General features: G+C 33.7%; 2 protein-coding genes across 2 annotated transcripts in view; both read right to left on the bottom strand.

Annotated features, from left to right (window-relative positions):
* LOC111714581 (protein SPT2 homolog) overlaps window positions 1-9,256 on the bottom strand; it is a gene marked incomplete in the record, with an annotated part of 12,813 nt that extends 3,557 nt beyond the window's left edge. The window contains 14 exon segments of the mRNA XM_023489720.1: window positions 191-293; window positions 646-720; window positions 1,231-1,280; window positions 1,691-1,978; window positions 2,037-2,106; window positions 2,501-2,607; window positions 3,570-3,774; window positions 4,177-4,265; window positions 4,428-4,518; window positions 4,774-4,845; window positions 5,598-5,651; window positions 6,267-6,463; window positions 7,217-7,634; window positions 9,173-9,256. Coding sequence (XP_023345488.1) covers window positions 191-293; window positions 646-720; window positions 1,231-1,280; window positions 1,691-1,978; window positions 2,037-2,106; window positions 2,501-2,607; window positions 3,570-3,774; window positions 4,177-4,265; window positions 4,428-4,518; window positions 4,774-4,845; window positions 5,598-5,651; window positions 6,267-6,463; window positions 7,217-7,273 — 1,458 coding nt within the window.
* A 43-nt stretch (window positions 9,257-9,299) lies between these two features.
* LOC111714580 (SNF-related serine/threonine-protein kinase) overlaps window positions 9,300-26,485 on the bottom strand; it is a 25,128-nt gene continuing 7,942 nt past the window's right edge. The window contains exons 10-31 of the mRNA XM_023489719.1: window positions 25,957-26,017; window positions 25,370-25,465; window positions 24,616-24,751; window positions 24,142-24,236; window positions 23,099-23,168; window positions 22,264-22,432; window positions 21,472-21,537; window positions 20,987-21,029; window positions 20,625-20,669; window positions 20,080-20,352; window positions 19,885-19,975; window positions 17,974-18,149; window positions 17,697-17,886; window positions 17,343-17,426; window positions 16,867-16,967; window positions 16,110-16,188; window positions 15,714-15,829; window positions 14,293-14,591; window positions 13,548-13,734; window positions 12,411-12,496; window positions 10,158-10,228; window positions 9,300-9,369 (exon numbers count right to left, since the gene is read on the bottom strand). Coding sequence (XP_023345487.1) covers window positions 9,337-9,369; window positions 10,158-10,228; window positions 12,411-12,496; window positions 13,548-13,734; window positions 14,293-14,591; window positions 15,714-15,829; window positions 16,110-16,188; window positions 16,867-16,967; window positions 17,343-17,426; window positions 17,697-17,886; window positions 17,974-18,149; window positions 19,885-19,975; window positions 20,080-20,352; window positions 20,625-20,669; window positions 20,987-21,029; window positions 21,472-21,537; window positions 22,264-22,432; window positions 23,099-23,168; window positions 24,142-24,236; window positions 24,616-24,751; window positions 25,370-25,465; window positions 25,957-26,017 — 2,567 coding nt within the window. The 3' untranslated portion in view covers window positions 9,300-9,336. The remainder of the gene's footprint in view (window positions 9,370-10,157; window positions 10,229-12,410; window positions 12,497-13,547; window positions 13,735-14,292; window positions 14,592-15,713; window positions 15,830-16,109; window positions 16,189-16,866; window positions 16,968-17,342; window positions 17,427-17,696; window positions 17,887-17,973; window positions 18,150-19,884; window positions 19,976-20,079; window positions 20,353-20,624; window positions 20,670-20,986; window positions 21,030-21,471; window positions 21,538-22,263; window positions 22,433-23,098; window positions 23,169-24,141; window positions 24,237-24,615; window positions 24,752-25,369; window positions 25,466-25,956; window positions 26,018-26,485) is intronic.

The following is a 26,485-nucleotide window of genomic DNA, read 5'->3' on the forward strand; positions in this document are numbered from 1 at the left end:
CCCCCCCCCCCTCCCCGTGTTTTAACCTTGCATTTAAGAAGGATGTTTTAACAATGATGACTTAAAAAATATATAATATCCTGAAGATTGTACAGCATGAAACATAATGTTGATACACAAAAAAATAAAAATAATGTGCTGAAGACATCTTTTCTATGTATATATATAAAAAGCTAGTTTTCCTCCTAACCTTTTCCTTCTTCCGTTTTTCTCCCGGAAACTCGCGCGCTTTGACCTCGTGAACATCTCGTTTCCGGTCCCCGTGCCTTTTCTCCGGCTTACTAGAGGAAGACCTAGAACAAGAAAATTGCACTGAGTACACTGTACATGAGAAAAAGCGATATCAAAAATATGATCTAGAACCTTCGAGATACTGAGAAAATATAAGTCCAAAAACTGTACTGAAATTATAGTGATTAAAATAGGTAATTTTATGAAATGTTTGTTTATGCATTTGTCATGATTTTGGATGTTTTTGTTTTTAAAGATGTTTTTTGTCATGTGTTTCGCATTTCTTGATTCAGAAACATTATCCTAATTAAAAACTTAAAACGATGTTCTTCTCCACAGGTTTCAAGGGTACCGTTGTAAATTAGGTACTTTACGACAACATTCCCTTTACTTGAATTTAAGACTTCAACCAACCTAGAATCAGATTTGGACGAAGATGAAGATTTCGCCAGTTTTTCTTCCATTTCTCGAACCTTTTCCTGCAACTTCCTGAAAGCACAAGAAAAAAGTTAAGATTTGTAACTTAATTTGGGGTGCTAAAAGATGTAAATATCAGTAATTAATATAGGATGCAAATTATGATATACAGAAAAATAAACACTCCCTTGCAGTTCACATTCTGCAGTATGGAATTTTTTCTACAACTTGACATTATGCTTCCAATTGTTTACAATAACAACATGGTTTATTTCTGCCCCTAATATTAATCAATCAACATTTGGGATCGTATTAGATGGAACTATATGGACCCCTGCACTAGAGAAGTATGTTTACTATCTCTACCCATTAAACTTGTTTCTTCTAGCTATTTATTAATTCTGACCTCGAAACTTGGAATTCTACTTTATTACCAACGAAATAATCTCCTCAATGATATAAAAAATACCAAGACAAAGTTTACTGAGCATCAAGACAGCCATAATTCCATTAGAAAAATCTTTTAAAATATAGATCTCCCCCCCCCCGCCCCCTCCCTCCTCATGAACTACATGTACTTACTTGTGTTCTTCCTGCAGTCGCATTCTTTCCTCCATTTCTTTACATTTTTCCTTAGAAAGTTGTTTAAATTTAAAATCTATAGAAAAAAACATTATTTAGTATATATTGCAAATAAAGTAAATTATCAAGTGAATAAACATTCAAGAATTAGACTAAAAGCTTAACTAATCCGACTTAAAGGGTGCTGTAGACGTAATTTCAAGTGACCCTTCTTTTACAGAGTGGCAGGTCAGATTCACAATAGTAACCTTTAACCCTTTACTCTGAATAACAATTAAGAGGATGTTGTAGATCGGATTTCTATGTGGAAAAGTGCATAAATCCGTGTCACGCATAAAACGAAAATACTTCGGAAAAAAAGTTTATCACATAAAATCACGTCTATGGTTTCTTTAACATTTGAGAAAGAAATATAATTTAAACAATATTTGTATAAATAAACATTAAGATGATAATATACCTGAAGCCGTTTATATTCCTCTTGCATTTTGGCTTTCTCGTCGTTTTTCTTTGAATCATACGGTCGGCCATTCTCCGGTCTTCGTTGTTCCGCCGGCGATTCCCGCCGTGGCGGCGGCAGGGATTTTCTAACCGCCACATGGAGCTCAGGTCCCGGTTCAGGTTTGCGGATTTTCACTGGCGGTTTCAATGTAGTTTTTTCCTCGGATTTTTGCCTATCCTCAGATTTTGTTCTGTAGTCTTTCGAATATTGTTTGTTGTTGTTTGAATAAGACGCGGCAGCAGATTCCTGAAAACAAAAACTTTTGTAAAAATTCTAAATTATTATTTTTTTAGAAGTTTAAAACCTTTGGTGGGAGTTTTCCTTCACGTCTGAGCATTCTTTCGTTCTCCTTTATCCATTCTTCTTTCTGTTTTCTGAACAAATACATAGATGTGAGTGACGTCTCTTGTTAAAGGGAGGGCGGTGGCCTGATGTTAAAAATGACGTGTAATCAAGCGTGCCACTGCCATCAACAAACCAAGGTAAAAATTGGCCCTCGGCCAATGAAACGCAGAAATACGAGCCTGACGTCATTTTTTTACAGATAAACTACTTGAAAGCTTAAAATTAGTTTCCAATATGTAATTAAAACTTTTGATGATTGCTTCACATACGTTCAAGCTTCGACCTTATGATTTACCCCCCAAAACAAAATCTTTTCATAAACATCAGACGAAGAAAAGATAATGCCTGAATTATAATTCGTGCAAAGACCTCTTTCAAACTCCATGAAAGGCCCATAAAATAAGAGTTTGTATTGGTCATTACTTGGTCATTGGTCTGTCTCCGATTTCAGCTTCTTTTTTGATTTCCTTCTTCAGCTTAGGGATCATTACAGGCTTGTCCTTCACGGTGTTTGCCATTTCTAACAGTGCCTGCAAAAAAAATCAGACTGCAACAATATTTAACATTTCTTACAGCGCCTGAATCAATGTTTTTAATTTCGAAATTCCAAAAATTATAAAAAAAACCTTATTTGTAAATTTTGGATATTAAAAAAATACTTTATTAATCATACTGTAGGTCTAACACATGTATTGGTTTAGTAGTTTTAATTAAGAAAACAGGGGTAAATATAAAGATTGCCGTTGGATTTACATTTACATAGAGAGAGTCAATTATAAAACAAAATATATTATCAATTAAAGGGACTGGAGATGCAATTACAAGTGATCCTCAGTCTAGAAGAAAGAGTTGTCTGTCTGAAAGATACCCTTAAAATTTTTCTGCTCAACGATGTGAAGAGGAAATCCGCAAGTCACTTTAAAAGTCAAAACCACAATTTAAGAGTTCATTTTTTAAGTTAAAAACATTCTTGATCATACAAAGATGTTAAGTGAATTCTTATCTAAAAAAGGATTGACCAGGGAATAGGAATAAAGGAAAAGGAAATGGCGCTGGTCTGGCATGAGAAAGCCAGTCGCACTGCTTTGCAGACCAGTACGGTAAACTTTACACACACTCTTTTGGTACAGACACACAACATGATTACAGTCAAGGAAATTGCAGAACAATGTTTTCAATTATAATTAAGCTTGAATAACGACTAAATTGATTGTAAACTTTAATCAAGTTATATCCTTTGCATACAAATTTGGCTTATAGTGTTGACTTAAATATATAAATAATATACTACATGCATATTAAACTTATTTTTAAGTAAACAATAAACAATAAACAAATGTACTCTCCTAGACTGTACAAATCTCGAGATTCGTATGTACTGTATATACCTACACTACAGTACACACCTTCGGTACGGTAAACTTTACACACACTGGAAATTACGCCTACCTTTAACTATTAAATTAGAGAACAATAAGACCTATTTTTCTACCTGAAAATCCATAGGTTTAGGTGCATTCTTATAATTTTCTTTTCTTCTTTTGATCGCTTCTAGTTTATCCTTCTTTTTTAATTTCCCGTCCTTCCCCTTCTCCTCTCTTCCTTTATCCTCAATCTTCTCCTCTTTATTCCGTTTATAACTGATTCCAGATTCTTCAGCACCAATACTGCTCCCACCATGCTTTCTTTTTCTTGTTCTAAATATTAAGATTAAAAATATATTATAAATAACTATTTATTCTTAACTTTTTTAATTTTTCAAACCTGGTTAATAAATACTTTATAGAATTTGAAAATAACAAATTAAACAGTTTTTTGTAATTTTTCTAAGTTATGATCGAACATATAAACAAACAAACAGACTTCTAATTTATCTATATATATAAAGTTGTAATCTCTGTTTGTCTGTTTCATAACTCAGGAAACCCTGGACCGATTTTCCTCAGATTTTGATTGGGAAACAAGGTAGGACCACGGGAATGTTCTTAGCTTGGTTTTGAGAATCTAAGTTGAGTAATTTTCGACCAAGCGCTGGTAAACAGCGGGACTAACGATGAATATCCTAGGCAACGCTGGCTTCTCAAACTTATATATATTACCGGATTTGAACATCCTCAGTCTCCTGTCTGAGCGCCATTTTAACTCTCTCCTTAGCGGAACTTATATCCACGTGGGATTTAGGTTTGGACTGAAGGATTCAGGTTCAATTCGTAAAGGAATTTCCGATAAAAGTAAATACATATCAATACGCAGCAAAAAGGCCTTACGATGGGTTGGAAATTCCATTCATTGCTCAATGCTCAAGAACAAATTGATTTCTATAAATGATTAATTTTTAAATTGAACATCCCTTGCTGAATTTATCCATAGGATCATCTGGACACGATTCGTACTTTCCCATCAGCTTCTCATACAGCTTATTCGATACACCAGACTCAAACCTAAACATGGGATACAGCTTATTCGATACACCAGACCCAAACCTAAACCTTTGAGGTTTTTAACTAATGTCTTCTCTAAAAGTTTGCCTTTATTTAACTGTGCAAAATTTGTATACTGAGGAAAAAACAAACAAAATTAGGATTTTTTAGGAAGTTATTTTTGAGCATTAAATCGAAACTTACATAAAATAAAGTTTGTAATATCAGAAAAAGAAGAAAAAGGGGTTTAAAATCAAAGGAACTTTTGTGTCTTACCCATAATCATCTTCGTCACACTGCTTCCTTCCTGTCATAGTAACAGCAGTATCTTTCTTATTTATGGCATCACTAATTAGATATTAACACTTAAATATGCAACAAAAGTGCAGACTTGTTATAGTATGGATTTTAAACTCGAAGCAAATAAATTATTTTATTTAACAAACAAAACCAAAGGGACTATAAGTGTATTTCCAAGTTACTCCCCATTCACAACGTTACCATGAGAAGCTCTGTCTGATATTCATCAAATTAGATATTAATGCTTATAATTTTGAAAACTAATTATTTTCTTTTGTGGGTTCCCTACAAAAGTGACTTGCGCATTTCTACTGCGGGAATACAAAAGGCATTATCAGAATGAAACAGTTTTAAACCTAGAAAAACTACAATTTCTTCCACGTTAATGATCAGAAAAAATGTTTTTTTTTGTGTACCGTTACTAATCGAGCATTGCAATCTTTGCATGAAAGATCACTAAAAATTACGCTTAGACCCTTTAATAAATATTTAAAATAAAGCAAGCAATTAAATATTGAATTAAATATTGAATTAAATATTGAATTAAATATTGACTTAAATATTGAATTAAATATTGAATTAAATATTGAATTAAATATTGAATTAAATGTTGAATTAAATGTTGAATTAAATATTGAATTAAATATTGAATTAAATATTGAATTAAATATTAAATTAAATATTGAATTAAATATTGAATTAAATATTGAATTAAATATTGAATTAAATATTGAATCAAATATTGAATTAAATATTAAATTAAATATTGAATTAAATATTAAATTTAATGTGTAATATCCCTGAGCACAGCTTTATTTGCAGACTTCGTTACTTTCAGATGCTTCGCGATCTTACTAAAAATGTATTTAATCAGTTAAAGAATCAAAATCTAGATTAGCCATGTTCCAGTTTTTTCTAATTGGATTATTGCTAGAATTCTGAAGGTTCTGAATTAAAGATTTTAGTTGGGAGAAGACTCTTAGAAGTTTAAATAATAAAAAATGAAAAAACCTTAAATTTTTTTATATGTGGCTTAACTGTCTGACTTAAAATCAAATAAATCATTTGAAAAATCAATTTCAGATCATTATTAGTAAATTTCAAGGATAGTTGTGTAAATCATATTTCACACGTCTTAAAAATAAAGGTTTTCAGTGGGTTGCGATAATAAAAAGGTGATATGTTTTCGACATTTGAACAGGGATATATATTTTCCTTTCCCCGCAGAAGTTAGGTATTTTTTAGGGTTTAATTTGCAGAATTAGAGATAAAAATTATTTTTTGGAAGTACGTGAAAATTAATTTTGGATAAGACTCAAAAAGTGAGAAAAAAACCTTTCCTAAAGACGGTCTATTTCAAGTTTTGTTCTCCCCATAGTATTGAGGGGGGGGGGGGAGCGGCAATTCTTGAATTATAGCTATGTACAATAAGATAAATTGATATTTTTAATACGAGTAAAAAAGGTTACTTTCTAGCTGAATCTGTTCTCAATTCCTGGAGGTTCTTGAGCTGCTCCTTCTTCTCCTTCTTCATCCTCCTCTCCTCCTCATCCTTCTTCTCAAGGAACTTTCTCACATTATCATTCAGCTTCCCCTTCTCCCTCTTCTCCTTCTTCGGTCCAGCAAACTTGGTCTTCATCAGCTGCACCTCCTTCCCTGCCTTCCCCTAGATAGGAACAGTTTTATAAAAATAATAACAAAGATTGTAAACAAGGCTAAGAATTCTTTAAGGCAGGGTGGAAAATAAGACCACTTTTAAGTGTATAGACAAAAATCGTGTTTTACCGCTTAACGCTTTAGTTTTTAACCGGTTTCAATTTTCAAACAGTTTTTTATCAAGTTTTTAGCTTACTAATTTTCTCTAGGTTGTATCTCTATTTAAAAAAAATGAGGGACTCGACAAGCTTCGGCTTACTTAAAACGCTGTGGTACCCAAACAAACACATTGAAATTAAATCAAAATGAATTGAATTGTTGCAATATTTTTTCGTCTCTTATTGCATCTAATGATCAATAGATTTTTTTTTACTACATTCCCAACTCCCGGATCCCTTCCTAGAACTAATTGGGTCTCCGGGTGCAACTTTTCTAACCCCCCTTTCTTACTCTTTGTGGTGGGATTTCTCTGGATTAGCCCTATTGTTGGATTCGTAAAACTTCAGCAGCAGCAGATATTCTGAACTGTACTGTTTTAATAACATAAGCGATGACAATAAGTCAACCATCAATACCTGGAGTTCTAAGCGGATACAAACAAACTATAGGAGTTTAGACCTGAAGCCCCCCCCCCCTATTGGAGAACTCAGGCCAACAGCGGATACAGAGATGCAGGGTTCACACAAAGGATGCGACGTCACAGACGTTTCAGGCCGCATTAACAGTCTCTTTCTTGTAAAAGGGGCGGCCTTCTCTTTCTTACCTTCGATACATGTTCTGCAATCCCTAGCAGGGAGGCAAAATCTAGTCCAGGATCCATTTCAGTAGTTGTATAAGTTTGTTAGCAGCAGAGGAAAATGTCCGCTTTCAGAGAAGAAAAAGCGGCTTAATGCGCAAATTGGCGCAAACTTTAACAAAATGGCGACATTTTTGACTAGATCAATCTGAAAATAACAGAGAGGGGTCAGTGACGGGGATTAGGATATTGAACCAGGGACAGGGAGATTTGTGAACAGAAGGTTAAATATCTATTTTTGGCTAGAACAGTTTCGTTTTGATCTAATAAACATGATTGATATGAGACCAGATTGGAAGGAGCCTGGGAAAATGGGGGAGGGGTATTACAATTTTCACAGGATGAAATATAATATATCTTTATGTATGTATAACGACATTAAAATCTACAAATTAATATCCTTAAAAAATCCTAGAATGTTTAAATTTTTTGCAAAAGCATTTGCTCTTCTTGTTATTTGTTTCTTTAAACCTTGGGATAAATTCAAAAACACATGTATGTAATTTAAATAAGTGGATTTTGCTAAATAAAAACTTACGACTTTTTAAGGATATTTTTACAAATTACAAGTTTCATATTAAAGACATGTAATTGTGTGCTATAAATATTAAAACAGATTAAATTCAAATATTGGTCAATAAAAATGTTCTATGAAAAATTCTGCCAAATATGATATTTAAGTCAATTGAGGTGGATTTTTATCATTTACATATAAATATTTCAACATATAATGCCAGGAGTCTGGAGAACAAAGGAATTACAACAAAAATAACAGAAAAAACCTCTTTTAAAAAACTAAGGTCCACATCGGGTTCCATAAAAAATAATCCCGAAAAACTAACATTTTAAAAATAATCTAGAGATTGAAGGGTTTTGACTTTTGTCAACAAAAATGATGGGTTAACCAAAAAAAACCGGGCAACCAAAATTATACGCTAAAAACGCAGATTCTAAAGAAAAATTAAATCTTGTGGTCGTAATTTATGAGTATGAGAGAGTTAGTTGAACCAGATAGTTCAACTACTTTTCGTTATTCATAAATTTCAAACTCTGTAAAAATCTTGTTCTTAAATTGAATATGGAATATTCCATGTTTTAATCCAACATTTAATCCAACATTATTTAAAAACATAGAAAATGTTTGTTCGACACTCCTTAATTCTAAAAAATTATAATATAAAAGATCAGAAATGTTGATCAATACAAAAAGAAATTGATCCACAACTCTGATCACTTTGGCCATTTATCATGTCTATTCTAAGCTCTACGTATAGTATTATTTTTATCTAAAATCCCAAATATGAAAGATTATTAAACATGAGTTATTGTTTAAACTTGATTTTTACAATTCTGACAAGGTAACTAGGCAAAAATAATAATGATAAACAGGCTGAATGTCCAATGAATATGAGAATTCTAAGTTTATAGTTTCCAATTAATGTGCACTATGCATGAGTTAAAAAATATTTTTTTATCTCGAAATGTCGTCAATATCCTTATTTTGTTGAAAGTTTGAAAAAATAGTGATTTTTTTAAAAGTATATATTGAATTCACAAAAAATTGGAAAAAATCAGACTATGTGAAAATTCTGAATTAAGAACATAAACAAAAATATTTGAAAGTTTGGCCAGGGTAATATGTTTTCTAAATTACCCCCCCTCCCCCCCAAAAAAAAATATTTGACGGGAAAAGTTTGGCCAGGGTAATATGTTTTCTAAATAACCCCCCCCCCCCCAAAAAAAAAAAAATAAATAAAAAATTTCACTAAATTTTTTGATTTGCAATATAAACAGTAAACACAATGGAAGTTTAGGGTTCTAGTAAAAAAAACTAACTCTGATAAGATAGTGAAAATTTATGAGGGGGAGGGGGTTCTGGTTGTGGAGAGAAAGTAAAGGGGGAGGTGTAGGAAAAATAAATACCCGTGTTTATTTTCAGCATCTAGGGTTCAAAATGAGTGTTTTATGAATACTTAAAAATTATCACTGGTTAAAAATACTTTTGAACCTTAAATGAAAAATATCGGTTTGAAATAAAAAAAAAAACTACATGTTTAAGAATATGGTGGAGGGGTGGAAGACTGGATCTAGCAAAGATTGCAACACTTCGAAGCTCCAGCCTAAAATAAATCGGAAAAATTAATTCTCCAACAGAATAGAAACGATCAAAATAATATAAATTTCCGAGCATTTTTTGATAATTTCAATATTCTGTTGTTACAAGATTCATTTAGATAAAAATGTGAAATTGGTAAGAAAAGGGGATGTATGTGCTAAAAAGTTGGATTTCAGAGGAGATTGAAAGGTTTCTTATGAAATTCTTCTAGAAATGTACAATTCACTAAAATAACTCGAAAATCTATGTCAGTTCATCAGGAGTGTATATTTTTCATTTTTCAGAAAAGGGACGAGGAAAGGAAAAAGGAAAAATAAGGAATTCATTTTTTAATCTACTAGTCTTGGTTCACACAGGAAAATAAGCAAAACTTTTTAAAGGAAAAATTTAATATTTTTTCCCTAAATAGCAATGTCATGTTTCCCCCTATAAAAAGCTAATCTGATACTGTGCAGTGTTCACATTCATTCATGACTAAAAAAAATTAAGAATTTCAAAAAAACTGTCAGGGGGGACCTGGTTATTGACCTTGATAGTTCACAAAAACTCTCCATTTTACAACTAAAATCCAAATATTTTCTCGTTAAACTTCTTAACCCTGTTAAAAAACGCCTGTTTTTAATGGTTGAAAGGGGGGGGGGGGCACAAAAATATGAATCTCAACTATCAAAACAAATAAACATCCCTGCAGTACAATGACGTTATGCCGTCATGTATACAGTACAGTGTACAGCTCATGTACAGTGTTTACATGAACAGTTTACAGTGCATCTACAATGTGCAGTTAACTACCTGTAGTTGGATGAGGGAGAGAGGGGCTGCTACGCTTGATAAGGTCAGGGTCAGTTCATTTCCGCTTGATCCTAAGATACATTTTTTTAAATGCACTTTGACAAAAAAAACTTTTATATGCTGCTGTTGGTATTCATCTAGGAATCTCACCTAGGAAAATCTGGCCCAAAAATTATATTAATATTAAAGCATGCATTAGAAATGCAACAACATTTAAACACTGAAAATTTGCAACCAATCACCTCAGGTGAAATATGCCGAGGTTATTGTAAATAGATTTAAATCAGTAGTGATGGGCAACAAATTGGAATTTTGGTTTGATTTGGAAAAAAGTCTCTTCTCCGTGAATTTTAATCCTTTATAATTAATAGTTATGGTTCAAAGGGAACTTGTATGGGAGTCCATAAAATGTTAGTATACAGATGTAAGAAAGTAGCTTGAGTTGTGAATACGTTTTTAGCGGTAGAAAAGAGCTGATGGAACTTCTGGCAAAATAAGGATTTGGAATAATCAAGAAATCAGTAAAATTACTTCAAGAGAAAAATAAGCTAAACTCATCTCTTTCATGGTAAATTTACAATTATCTAAAAAAGTAAAATAGTATTGGAATTGATCTCAATTAGAGACTTAAGCGAAATGTCAAGTTATCTCTATTAAAGGGACTGTTAGCGAAATGTCAAGTTATCTCTATTAAAGGGACTGTAAGCGAAATGTCAAGTTATCTCTTTTTAAGGGACTATAAGCGAAATGTCAAGTTATCTCTATTAAAGGGACTGTCAGCGAAATGTCAAGTTATCTCTATTAAAGGAACAGTAAGCGAAATGTCAAATTATCTCTATTAAAGGGACTGTTAGCGAAATGTCTAGTGACGTCCTCTATGCAAAGATGGCACTGCCTGATTAACAATTCGATAATAGGAAAAGCTATTATATCATATCTGTTCGGTTCCATAGTAGTAAAGCTATCATGTAAGAATTCCCATTATTACACGGTTCAGGAGGAACAATTTTAATATTGCTCGCTTCCTTGCGCTTAAGAATGCTTATTATTACACTGAAGGTGCAGAATTTTCATTCTTTAACGCTCAGACCGTGTAAGAATGGAAATTATTACACGCTCCAAGCATTAAAGAATGGAAATTCTTACACTAGTTGAAGAATATTCATTCTTACACACTCCTTGTATTGATCTTTTAAGTACAGATATTAACTTAATTATTTTGTACTGACAACATGCACAGGGCAAACTCACCTTTTTCTTTTACATAGTCCTGACAGAAGAGTGGAAATTAACATTTTCTGACCATTCCCAAAAATATGGACGATGCTTTTAGCCTTTCATTAGACACTTCCATCAAACTGCCGAGTCTTAAAGCATACTGCCCGACTGCCTACTTTATTAATTTTTTTTCAGTTCATTTTCATTCAAACCAAGTTCGGTGAGATTTTGCAAATCTCTGCATACTTGTATAGTAGTCTGAGTCACCATATCTCACATAGTTCGAGATGAGGAAGTGAAACCACAATCAAAACCAAAAAAAGTATAAAAACTTATCATTGAAATATTAGTGTCACATTTTTAATGGAGTCTTAGCACTCCATAGCAATGAAAACAAACCAGTAAATCTTGCTTCATGAATAAAAGACAAAGATCTTCATCAGTTCATGTCGAACTAATTCTTACTCGATAACCTGATTTTATCTCCTCTTTTTGGAAGTTTTAGGATCTAATATCCAGAAAATGATTTCTTCTATAAATACAGACACGATATTGTTCAGTAGATTAAGACAACCCAATACAATACCTTCTCCCCATCTAAAAAAACTCAGGGCACATTTAACATGCTGTATCTCAATAACTTGACAAACAAGCAAAATCATTAGGAATTGGTAAACAAACTAAACTTAACTAAATTAAGGAAACAATCACACCAATTTTTACTTTTAAAATGTTTTTTTAACATTAGAAAAATAAAAAAAGCGTTAGTCAGAACAAGAGCATAAAACTTATTTGCAACCTTTCATAATGTGAACTGTTCCAACTTAAAATAGTCGGATTTAACCAGAATTATTTTTTAATATAATTTCTTGGGTATGTGCCCATGGAACCTCACAAATATGATATAATAATAATCTTATGAGGATAAAAATGTAATAATGGAATTCTTAAACTCGATGAAATAATCGATTATCATAAGATGTCAGAGTTTCTCCACAAGTAACTTCCGTGTTTCTATGGATCGATGTAACTTACCGATGTTTTGAAGAGGTTTCACCTCATGCTGCAGAATATTCCAGAATCCGGGAACTTTCCTATTCCGTACCATCAGGGATCCACAACTGCAAATACATACATTTTAAATCAAGAGCAACATCCTCACTATCTCAGGGGACCAAGATTCTTAAAGCCGAAATTTGATCAAAAAATTAACAAAAAATAATGAAGGAAAATCATGCATAATATTTTGGAGTAAAAAAATGATAAAAAATAGAACTGAAGTTTCCAATAATATCAGCTAATTCGTTTTCTCAGGGTTAAAAAAAAGTTTTGTAAGATTTCGGGTGCCGGAAAGATTAAAAAGTTTAATTGAAATCGTATCCTAGTAAAACAAAGACTAGAAAGCTATTCCTACACTTAGATTAAACCCTACCAGTGCCTATCCCCTGCTAGTGTGATTAATCCCTACCTATCCCCTGCTAGTGAGATTAATCCCTACCTATCCCCTGCTAGTGAGATTAATCCCTACATATCCCCTGCTAGTGTGATAAATCCCTACCTATCCCCTGCTAGTGTGATTGATCCCTACCTATCCCCTGCTAGTGAGATTAATCTCTACCTATCCCCTGCTAGTGAGATTAATCCCTACCTATCTCCTGCTAGTAAAACAAAGACTAGAAAGCTATTCCTACACTTAGATTAAACCCTACCAGTGCCTATCCCCTGCTAGTGTGATTAATCCCTACCTATCCCCTGCTAGTGAGATTAATCCCTACCTATCCCCTGCTAGTAAAACAAAGACTAGAAAGCTATTCCTACACTTAGATTAAACCCTACCAGTGCCTATCCCCTGCTAGTGTGATTAATCCCTACCTATCCCCTGCTAGTGAGATTGATCCCTACCTATCCCCTGCTAGTGTGATTAATCCCTACCTATCTCCTGCTAGTGAGATTAATCCCTACATATCTCCTGCTAGTGAGATTGATACCTACCTATCCCCTGCTAGTGAGATTAATCCCTACATATCCCCTGCTAGTGAGATTGATCCCTACCTATCCCCTGCTAGTGAGATTAATCCCTACCTATCCCCTGCTAGTGAGATTAATCCCTACCTATCCCCTGCTAGTGAGATTGATCCCTACCTATCCCAAGCTAGTGAGATTGATCCCTACCTATGTGCCCTGTGCAATGTTTTTCCTCCGGGCCTCGGAGGAGCAGATCTAGGCCGTCCTCGTGAGGTTGTAAAGGATACATCTCTGTTAACCTCAACCTCCTTTAACCCAACCTTGATTTGGTCCAGGGGGTAGAGGATCAAATCCTTGATACGAGGTGTTTCATCAGTATCAGAATACGCCCAACCTGGGTTGAAGAAAAACTGACCATATTTCTTTATTTAATTATTTAAAATAAATGTACAATTGTACATTTTCAGACATTTCATGAATCAAACTTTTTTCAATTTTTATGGATAAAGAACAATTTTAAGTAATCATTGACAACAAATTAAAATCTTATATGAAAAGCGTCAAAAATTGTCAAAGAAAATTTGGCTTCGTCTATAAAATTAAAAATTGCTTCGTCCCATCGAAATTTCATATCTGATGTTCACTTCCTTTCAAGGAAATATCTAGAAGTAATTCTGAACTAATCTTCGGTCATTTCGACAGAACAATAATCTTTTATAAAGAACAGGTTTACCCACAAAGAACGAGGCTATAAAGACGACCAAAACCTCTTAAAATTTGACAATTTTAAGGTTAAATTAAGTTTTCTTCCTCGATTTTAGTCTTTAAATGGGTTATTTAATGATAAAAAATTAATATAATTAATATAATTTTGTACATTCGTCTCTGAATTATCATCTTTTGTGGGTAACCCTGTATAGTGTATATTAGATATATTAAAAGTGAAAACTACCTTCACTCCTGCTCCTGCCGCAATTCTTCTTATCTGAGTTGAGAAGATCTTCAATCCGTAAAAATACAGAATCAAAATTGTCCAGTATGTCGTAATACTTCTCCTTGTACCCGTTGTATCCCTGGTTGTCCTGGTGGCTGGTAGTGTGGTCCTGGTGGCTGGTAGTGTGGTCCTGGAAGCTGGTGGTGTGGTCCTGGAAGCTGGTTGTGTTGTCCTGGTAGCTGTTGTTGTCCTGGAAGCAGTTATTATTGTCCTGGTTGTCATTATCATCATTGTCTATGGCCTCCACATCTTCGTTCCTATTAAATAAAAATGTTTAAGATTTATAAGTTGACTAGCTTAAGTGCCCGGCGTTGCCCGGGGAATTTCAGATACACTTGAAAACAAATTTTCGGAAAAAAACGATTTTTTTAGCCTTTGATACCCCCAGGGGTTCCCTAAACAATTTCAGCCTATTTGGTCCAGTCGTTATGACCAGCTATAGCTAACATATATATAAATATGTATATGAGAGCGAAAAGCTTTATTATATAGAATAAAATATTGTAACGTATTTTAGATCTTTTTAATAGATCTAAACCGATTATATGAAGTAAACTCATTCTCTCGTTACGAGGAGTTTAACATAAATTCTTTTATAACATTAAGTTTACTGGTCAGAATTTGATGAACATCAAAGCGCCACAATTCGGCTCACGCACGAGTCTTGACTCACAACTGTAGAGTTAACGAAAAAAATGAGCCATTAATGGCGTTCTAAAACGATCTGAAGGTTGAATTGTATACAGCCTTAAGTTAAAGTGATTTGATTAAGATGTTGAAAAAAAAGAAAAAAAAGCTTTAAGTAAATATAATTATAATGTAAAAAAGCCTTCCGATCTGAAGGTTGAATTGTATACAGCCGTAAGTTAAAGTGATTTGATTAAGATGTTGATAAAAAAAGAAAAAAAAAGCTTTAAGTAAATATAATTATAATGTAAAAAAACTTCATTAATTACGCACAGTTGTCTGTTTAAAGCTTAATTCTTTGTGACCCTGTATAATTTTAAAATTCCAATCCAAAGTGAGTTCAAAATATAAATTATTGAACGGACTGTACACGTAACCTTTACTCAGCACTTATAAAGTAACATGTTGAATTCACAACAGCACCGTTTAAACCTTATTAAAGCAACAATTCAAAAGTTAGTGGGGTTTTTATGGCTGGGAAAGTGTTGTATTCTAACAAGAATCTTCTTTCTTTCTAGAAGTACAAATCCGCAAGTCACTTTAAGTTTCCACAATTGAAAATAATCAATCTTTTGATAGAAAAAGGGCGATAACTCTAAATTCTAAAAGCACACAAAGGTTGAATGGGTCCCGTTGTGATTAGTTAAACATTTACGTTCGCTTGAAATTAAGTGTACAGTCCCTTTAAGAACCTGTCACTTGGTTCATCAATAGTTGCACTCCTCTCATCATCACTTTCATCACTATTCCTGTAATTGCATTCTTCCTGGATCATGTTCAGTCTCTCCTCCAGCTGACGCAAATTCACCTGAACATATTTAAAAATTTGTTTTGAAATAAGGTAAAAACAACAAGCTACTTATTGAAAATCCCCCATTTTCGTCACATTTCCACCCACACACAAATCTTTCTCCATCCATAACCCACAAATTCTCTAACCCCTTATTTGCATGTACCTGCAAAACTAAAAACTAAAAATCCATCAAACCAAAAATCCAACCCCTTGCAAATCCTCCAACAAACCACCAAATCCGTCACCCGCGAATCACCTTTAACCATTTCATTAAGAATAATATTTCCTATTTCACCTTCGATCTTCTCCGTCCTCCCTCTCTTAGTTCTCCAGAGTCTTCTCCTCCAGTATACTCGCTATCACTGGAATTCAAACTAATATAAAAAATAAAAATTTTAAATAAAAAATTACATTTTCCTACAGTCTACATTTGTGAATTCTGTTTATGGTTGTTGCTGATGTTAGGAAGTAATGAAGCACATTGCCCTTCTGAACGCTTTCCAAATTGATTTTTGGAAACCATGAGGTAGGATTATTAATTCATTAAACGTAAATAACAAATTGTACAATATTAAAAAAAACTTAAATAAAGGTATAAATGGCATTGATCGATACTTCCGATTCGATTGAAAATTAAAGAGCCGATTGAAAGAATTTCTTAGTTTATCGATTTTCCATTTTAACCAACCAAAGTTGTCCGATAATTGTTTTAGAAAATGTTTATGATCAAATAAGTCTTTTCAGTATTCATGTGAAATAGATAATTGAAAATTTCGCTATTTCTTCACACAAAAAATCGTACTGCCCACGTGATTTTTAGGTAACTATATCAAGATAGTAATCAAACCTTCAGTTTTTAATTATGATAATCATTCTACATATCTATACATTTCTTTATATGAAAATAAACAAGAAAACTTCAACAAGGAGAAGAAAGAAAAAGCAAATAAAATAGGCTAAAATTGCGCTAAAGCCAATAGTTTAAAACACTTGTTACTTGAACGTTACTAAGAAGATACCGTCAACAGTCCCTTTATTATTTAATATGAAACCTGTCGTCTCTGGATCGTATGGATCGTGTACCCAAGGACTCAAGGTACCGGGTCAAGAGGTCACAGTTAGCTTGTGGAGGACGACCTTCTTCATCCTCACCCTACCACCATATAAACTTAATTATACAATCAATCAAGGAGGGGGTGGGGGGACATTTTTATTACCTCCTCCACCAGACCATCCTTTTTTTAAATCTTTGATTCCCTATTTTGTGAGAAAAAATTGTTACGGTTTTATTAAATAAATAAATTTAAAGGGACCCTTGGTAATTGAAGAACAATTTTTCAGTGTTTCTCTCAGAATCAATTGCAGTTTATTTCTTAACAAATCTCGCCCCTTAGACCCCTTAGACACATTTCAGGAAAATTAACTATTTTTAAATCGATTGCAGCACTATTTTAAAAAATCTAACGTCAAGTGAAGAAAATATGTATATTCATTATTTACAAGTTCTGTTGAAGGTTTATATTGGTTCCTGTAGGCTTGTTGGTCCGTTAGTTCCGGTGTCAGTCTGTTCCTCTTCAACCTTCTCCAGATCACCAGGCCCAGCCCGGTCAACCTACAGGTCATACAGTACATTATACAGTGCAAGAAGAGGTCATACAGTACATTCGCATACTTAAATAGATACACCTCGTACACATAAAGTACATAAAAAGTATGTGCATAGATTACTGAGAATTACGCATATAGAGAACATAATTAGTACACTTTTAGTACATAAAACAGTACACAGCCAATGTACGCAAAAATATGTCAATAAAATATCTTTGAAATGCAAATAAGTATAGATAAAAAATATTCGATTTCTCATTTAAAAACTTTGTACCGGAATAGGTGTTGGGTCGCTCTCACTTTCGGAAGAGAGCTGCGGCGTAAACTGTCGACGCTGCTCCAGCCGTCGCTGCCCCGGGGTTATTTCGGTCCCGGAGGGCGTGGCTGCTCCGGAGGGAGTGGCAGTCCCAGAGGGCGTGTCAGTTTCTTGGTTTTCACAAGAAAAATCGGCCTCGTGAAGCTCACTAAAATTATTCCAAATAAAAATATTTAAGATATCGATCATAAGTTTTATAAAAATATATTTTAAAAATAACATTTAAAAAGCTCGCCTTATTCTGTTCAGACTTGAACTCTGGCGAACCCTGGCGGAACTCCTCTGCATTCTATAATGTCGAGCTCCGCCCAGGGATCCGCCCCCACTCTCTCCACTACACCCATCTCCGCCAGAGCTGCCTCCGCCTCCACCCAGGCTTCCGCCACCAGAACCATTAGGAAAGTTTCCGCCCTGACAAATAGAAACCGATGAAGAAAATCTAAAATCATTTCATAAAAATGAATATGAAGATTTACGATTTTAGCTATTTTTTCCGTTAAAAGTGGACCCCCTCAACTTAGAGTCTCAAAACCAAGATAAGAACATTCCCGTTGGTCTTCCGAGTTCCCCGATCAAAATTTTAGGCAAATTAGTTCAGGGGTTTCTGATTTATGAGCGTACAAACAAACAAACATACAGAGATTACAACTTTATATACAGTGATTACAACTTTATATATTAAGATACAGTGAGAACCAAAAACAATGGAATTCGTCTTTTTATTCATTTATGTCGTTTGGGATTATGTCGTAAGCAACTGATTAATTCCGTCATAGTAGAAATATTTATCAATAGAACCAGTTGCAAAATTCTTAATTTAGTTTTTAAAAGTAAAAGGAAAACATACACTCATTCTACAGCTCATATGGTTCTTACTGTAGTATACAGTACATATATAAAACAAAACATATTGAAAAAATAAAGACATTGACAAACACAAAATTTTAAATCTTTCAATATTCTACTTCCGTTTTCAAGTTTCGTTTCATAAACTGTGTCAGATTTAACATGAAAAACAATGATTTAAAGGGAGTGACCGGATATCAAGGTATTTGAACTGAGTATGCAGTGTTGTGGAAAACTCCTTTCGAATTCATTTGAGACCTATTAAACTTTTTAAAAATCTGTAAATCCTGACGACGACCTAAATTGTAAAAAAAAATAAACTACAGACTTCATGTATAGGAACATGTTGAGAAAATAAAAATTAATCTTATCATCGAAAATAAGTAATCTTGTTTAATTATTAGTTTCTATTTTCTCATTATTCTGGTTTCTCATTATTTACAAAGATTTTCGCAGATTTTCTAGAATTATTATTGAAAAGACGACATTTGAAGACTTTAAAGAAATCGGCGAGTAAATTCAGAGAAGATAAGAAAATCAATAAAAAAATGAAATTGAAATAATCGCTTTTAGCTTTGATTTATTGACAAATTTCTTTTGAGAAATATGTTAACCATCCAATTAGATTACTGTATAATTTTTACTTTATTTTTCGTTGTCGTTATTTAATAATTTAAAAAACTAATTCTGAAAACGTCAAATTTGCACTCAAACTCAGGATTTACAGATCTTTAAAAAGTTTAATATGTCTCAAATGAATCCGAAAGGAGTTTTCCACAACACTGCATACTCAGTTCAACTACCTTACATAGCCGGTGACTCCATTTAACTTTAGTGTTATTAAAAAAAATAGTGAAAGACTCGAAAGAGCTTATAAACTACCAGCTCCTAAAGAATCGTTACGATCAATGTGAATAGCCTTTGTTTTATTGTAAAAATTTATGTCCTCCCGATATAAAATCAGATTTTGTGGAGAAACCCTCAAAAAATTAATTTCTACACACAGTTGTTAAGTTTCTTGAAACCCCCCTCTTAACAAATCNACAGACTAATGATATCCCACTGATCAGACAGTGTACAGTATACACTATACTGTACAGCGTACAGACTAATGATATCCCACTGATCAGACAGTGTACAGTATACACTATACTGTACAGCGTACAGACTAATGATATCCCACTGATCAGACAGTGTACAGTATACACTATACTGTACAGCGTACAGACTAATGATATCCCACTGATCAGACAGTGTACAGTATACAGTATACTGTACAGCGTAAGACTAATCAACTCACCCCTGCACTGCCTCCCTCTCCTTGGTCCGGGTTATCGCTATCGTTGCTATCTCGAAGACCAGGAAGACCACCGCGACCGCCTCGTTTTTTCCTTTGCAATATTAAGTATTAATTTTTCAAAAAAAACTCGTTATTTAATATCCTTTATCTTATTCTTAAACGTAACATCTTTCTGATATGTTGTTTTTCTTTTACCTATTTTCGGAATCGTCGTCGCTTGCATCTGAACTGGAACAGGACGCAGTCCGTGATTTATGAAGACGGCGCCGTTGCTCTAATCGCCGCAGAACCGCAGCCCCAGATGGGGCGCCGAAGGGAACACCGGGCGTACTTTTAGGGACATCGATGGGTCGCGAACTTACGGCGGTAAATCTTGGTTTATCCGAAATATCAGCGGGTGAACCGCCGCCATCCTCGCTCTCCTCGTGGATCTGGTTTAGTATCGGCACCGCCAATTGTGGCGTCGATCTGAAATTTTTTAAATCTAAATGATGCACAAAGAAAAAATTATCAACATTAAATTTGTAATTTGTTTTGCTTCCTTTGATAAAAATTGAAAAATTTTAAGACGTAAACAAAATTTAATCTGAAAGAGTGGGGGGGGGGGGAGGGGAGGAAGGGACTTAAGCATTTAATCTAAAGTGAAGAAGAAAATTATTATGTTTATGTTAGAACAGGGGAAAATTCTAACAATATTGATCGAAGATTCTTGTGATTCAAATAGAAAATAATAATATTACCTGACGTTGGTAAGCTTTCTACCAGAGCTAGATGAAAGTTTAAACCTGGGAGCAGTTTATACAATTAGGAAGGTCAAAGCTTTTAAATACTGAAATCGTTCATATTGCGCTCAGTCGCTTGATTTTAGTCGTCTGACAAAGTAGAATAATATCTCCAGTATTGAAGCTTGGAATCAAATTTTTGATTTTAAAAAATTACGCTTTGATTATATATAAATATATATATATATATCAGTCGATATCCTTGCAAAAAATTTAAGCGACAGGTATAGTAATACATCGAAGGTAATGATTTGTAAATGATTTTTCTAAATCATAACTAATAATTTTTCGGTGAAATGAATAAAAAATTGTTAAAATTCCTCGCAGGACTGGTAGTTGAGTTCGTCGGAGACACGGGAGAACCTAGGTATTTAATAATTAATAAATCAATCAATTAATCCATAAATCTTTACCATAACACAATATTATTTATTTATTTATATTATATATCTTAACAAACATATCAAAAATCAATGAATCTATAAAGTAATCAAACAATTAATCAAGGATCCATTATGTCAACATTAAGCAGTTAATCGAACCATTAATCAACCAATCAAACAAGGAACAAATCAACTGATCATTAAGTCAAACACTTAAATCATTTGACCAAATAATCATTCAATGGATTATCATGATAAATCACAAGTTTGTTTGTCTCAGTGTACACTGTACAAAACTACAATATTCGAAGCCCAAGAAGATTTTTCTGGGCTTTTTACCACTTGATCTTTAGAAAAAAATGAGCACATTTAAATAATCCTTGTTTTAACAGTTTTGTACTTGGTACCTGGTGTAGATCTACCTGGCGAACTACCGCTGGTATTCTCTCCAGACCGGCGCAGCGAGTTTTGCCGGCTCAAACCAGTTCCTGTAAAAAGTGTAGTTATTCGTTTTGGTTCGTTAAAAGAAATTATAAAAACTTTGAAATTTCCAAATATCTTTATCCTATAAAAAATGAAAAAACGATTGTTCTAACAGTTCGTTTAAGCATAATTTTTGGGGGTCGTTTTTTTCATATTTCCTCTGTCAGGGTCAAAATTTGATTTAGTGAATAAAAAGAAAATGTTTATTCAGAAAGTTAATTTTTAAATTTTCTTTACACAATTCCGAATTCAGACTCTGAAGGAAAATCTCAGCAAAAAAGACCCAAGAACGAAACTACTGAATGCATATCTCTACATGCAAACATAGAGGGGATGCGTGAGGTATATTTTTTGTTAAAAAAAATCATTCCCCCACCCCTTTTATTATACGGATTTTTAAACAAAATAAAATAATTTAAGGGTTAAACTTGAAAAAAACTAAAAACATTCCGGTTGATGTTTGATTAGTTATAATTCACTTTCATAGTGATTACTTGATGTTTTAGGAAGAATTTTTTACACCCAGCCGGTTCATTTCTATTTCAGAACATATCCCGAAATTAAAACAATAAATCATTATAGTCCATTGTTTCACAAATTTGTATATAAAAAATTTCTTTATCTGCCTTGTATAGAAAGGAAAATGTTTTTAATAGTAAAAAACCATGTTTATTCTGTCATTATACTATTTAGAAATCCCAAGGAGCGCAAAAAATATTGCCAATATTTACCTATTTGACTAGATTGTGGGAAAGGAGCTGGGGTTGGTATATTGGCAGATTCTTCAAGTCGTTGCGCAGCAAATGCAAGGGTGAGGTCTAGATGGAGGCTGGGGGAGGATTTATCCGCGAGGCTGGAGGTCGAACTGTGTCGGGATAATCCTTTGATCGGCATTCCACCCTGAAATTAGAGATTTATTAATTACCATTAAAATCTTAAATTCTTGAAATTAAAAAACACATTTTTATCTTTTTATTCAATCCATTTATGAGCCATACATGGATTAAAAATTAAGATAAACATGTGCTTTCAGTTTTTCATCAGGTTTTGTTTTATATTTGTATGTACAGTGTACACTACAGTATGAGCCAGAGAACTGTCGGTTTTCCTGTTACTTTTAAAAACTAGATTAAGGATTTTGCAACTGGTGCAATTGATAAATATTTCTAAAATTATTCAAGGCAATAAATCAGTTGCTTACGACAAAATCCCAAACGACATTAATGAATAAAAAGACGAATACCACTGTTTTTTGGTTCTCACTGTATCTTAATATATAAAGTTGTAATCTCTGTATGTTTGTTTGTTTGTACGCTCATAAATCAGAAACCCCTGGACTAATTTGCCTAAAATTTTGATCGGGGAACTCGGAAGACCCGCGGCCCACGGGAATTTTCTTATCTTGGTTTTGAGATTCTAAGTAGATTGGGTCCACTTTTAACGGGAAAAATAGCTAAAATCGTAATTTACGACAGGGGGCAGGTAAACGGTGGGACAAAATATGATTCCCCTGGGCCATGCTGGGTTCCCAAGCCAGTTTTTAATAACATCTTGACGAAGTACTACCTGAAGAACATCTTCCTGGTCATCTTCGTCCTCTTCCTCCTCTACTATACTGCACTGACGAACCCGGGGCCTTAAATAATATTATCATTATTATTGTCATTCTCACTCCATTTTTATTGCACTGAAAATTAAAGAAAGCTACATCAGTCCAAATACGCCACAGTATAAACAACACAAACCACCACACTGATTTATTTTTTATCTTATTTTTAACCCCTGACTCTATAGTGTAGAATATGAAAGAAATGTTAAGCATATTCTAAAGTTTGTGAGAATGTTTAAGGATGCTTAGACCTTATATAAATCAGATAATCCTTTATACAACATACAAGTGGTTCTAGAAATATGGATTAAAGGATGATGAGAGAAAATAAGTTTAAATAATATTAATAACATAAAACGATAATATAGAAAGGGATGAAATCAGAAAACAATGAATATTGAATAAACATTAACTATACAAAGGGGCTGATATACCAGAATTAAAGGGAATTAAATATATCCAAGACGAGGGGCTGATATACCAGAATATTACATTATATCCAAGACGAGGGGCTGATAAACCAGAATATTAACTATATCCAAGACGAGGGGCTGATATACCAGAATATTACCAATATTTAAGACGATGGGCTGATATACCAGAATATTACATTATATCCAAGACAATGGGCTGAAATAACAAAATATTAACTATATCCAAGACGAGGGGCTGATATACCAGAATATTAACTATATCCAAGACGAGGGGCTGATATACCAGAATATTACCTATTTCCAAGATGAGGGGCTGATATACCAGAATATTACCTTAATCCAAGACGAGGGCAGATATACCAGAATATTACCTATATCCAAGACGAGGGGCTGATATACCAGAATATTACCTATATCCCAGACGAGGGGCTGATATACCAGAATATTACCTATATCCAAGACGAGGGGCTGATATACCAGAATATTACCTATATCCCAGACGAGGGGCTGATATACCAGAATATTACCTATATCCAAGATGAGGGGCTGATATACCAGAATATTACCTATATCCAAGACGAGGGGCTGATATACCAGAATTGTTAGACTTCTTGTTCTCTTGAGGGGAAAGTAAGGATTCTACAGTTGCTGAAGGAGAACCCTGAACATAAAGAACATTGAGAATTATTTTAGCACACTAGTATTCATAAATAATTTGTACAGCTTTATAGGAAAGCTAAGAGAATGTTACAAGTTACTGAAAGAGTTTTCAATTTTGCAAAAAATACAAAACAGTTGAAAGAGATGTTTTGCAAGGAAAATTGTTCGAAAAACCCGGAATGTAAAATGTTGAAGTTCATAAAATCTTTCAGTAGGGTTTATCATATTCTATTATAATTATACATACGAGGGATATACGAGATGAGATCTGCAAGAAGCTCCATTAAATTTTAAACTGAAAGTCAAGTAAAATAACAGTCAGCCTTTTGTTAATTATAGATTATTCCTTTTATAACCAAACCAAAATTTAAGAGCTGTACCTCATTTTTCTTGCTCTGACCAGCCTGCACAGCTCGCTTCTGTGTTCTAGCGCGTCGTGCCGTATCTTGACGTTGGGAGCGTAACTTCCGTTCTGCCAACAGGAAGTAGGTTGCCGTTACGTGGTTGTAATCATTCCTAGAAAACATAACATTTTGTCAACAAATTAATAATATTGCTTTGCAAAAGACGAATTTGTTGTCACTATGTACCCACTCTGTATAAAGCTGTCCCAAACGGAAATCTGTCTAAAATTTTCCAAAAACTTATCAGAAAAAATACCCAACTTTTCCAAACTTGTCCTCAGCCTGTCCAAAAATGGCTTGTGCTGAAGTGTTTCGAATTTGTCCAAAATGTCCGCAACTTGTCGAAAGTGTCTCAAACTAGTCCAATATGTCTTCAAATTGTCCATAAGTGTCCCTAAACTTTACTAAAAGTCCGTGAATTGTCAAAAATGTCTTTATACCTTCTCTAAAATGTTTCTAACTTGTCAAAAATGTCTTTGTCTTGTCAAAAATGTCTTTAACTTGTCAAAAATGACCTCAATTTGTCCTAAGTGTCCCCAGCTTGTCCGAAAGTGTCACCAACGTGTCCGAAATATCTCCAATTAGTCCAAAATGTCCCCAACTTTTCCAACAGTGTCCCGAACTTGTCCAAAATGTACTAATGCGTGTCTAAATATGTTACCAAATTTACTGAAAATGTCCCCGATTGGTCCAAAAGTGTCCCCAATTAGACCAAAATGTCCTCTTCTACCTGTCTAAGCTATCAATGATGACCTCCCTTGATGCAATATTTCCTGCCACCATCTTCTGTAGAATATGGGCGTGGTCCTCTTCAGATAAATGCTCTCTTATAAATTAATCATTAATTAAAAATTAACAAAATATTATTTGTCTCAAATACAGAATAATAATTTCAATTTTTAAATACATGTTTTACCAGGGGCAAATAAAATCAATTCAATTTACCATAGTTACTTAAAAATAATGATTAATTTTCTTCTGATAAATCAATCAATAAATCGCCTCTCATTAAATCTAATGTATTAGGCTATCTTCTTTTTTAATTTAACATTTTCTCTTTGCATACACTGTAAAAAAAAACAAAAAAGTTCGCAGATTTTATAAAAAAAATTTTGTGTCCTTTAAAAGTGATGAAAACCAAATTTGTTGGATGCTAATTTTTGAAATTTTAATCATCCATAAACCTTCTCTGGGGTTATGTGAGGTAACAAACAAAACATGGGACCGATCAGTTCACCCCTTTAGACGTTTGTTGGGTACAAACAAACAAACAAAACAGACAAAAAGACAAGCAAAGTATAGATATAGAATATTAACCTGGTGACTAGAGGTAACATATCCCATAAAGGAACTGAGGTATCCGCCATTAACCACGGATCTAATAATAGTAATAATAATGACGTCATCAGCATTTCATTCAAAACAATACTTAAGAAGATATCTTTAATTGGAGAGCTGGTACGACGCGTTGTGTTTAATAGGAGAGAGTTCAATTTATCTCATCTACCTCATCTACCTCACCTATCTCATGTACTCATGTATCTCGTGTATCTCGTGTATCTCGTGTATCTCGTGTATCTCGTGTATCTCGTGTATCTCATGTATCTCATGTATCTCATGCATCTCATGTATCTCATGTATCTCATGTATCTCATCTATTGTCATCTATCGTCATCTACCTCATCTACCTCATCTACCTCATCTACCTCATCTACCTCATCTACCTCATCTACCTCATCTACCTCATCTACCTCACCTGTCTCACGTGTCTCACGTGTCTCACGTGTCTCACGTGTCTCACGTGTCTCACGTGTCTCACGTGTCTCACGTGTCTCACGTGTCTCAC

Source organism: Eurytemora carolleeae, unplaced genomic scaffold (genome assembly GCF_000591075.1).
Source record: "Eurytemora carolleeae unplaced genomic scaffold, Eaff_2.0 scaffold1606, whole genome shotgun sequence".
In the NCBI taxonomy this organism is placed as follows: Eukaryota; Metazoa; Arthropoda; class Copepoda; order Calanoida; family Temoridae; genus Eurytemora; species Eurytemora carolleeae.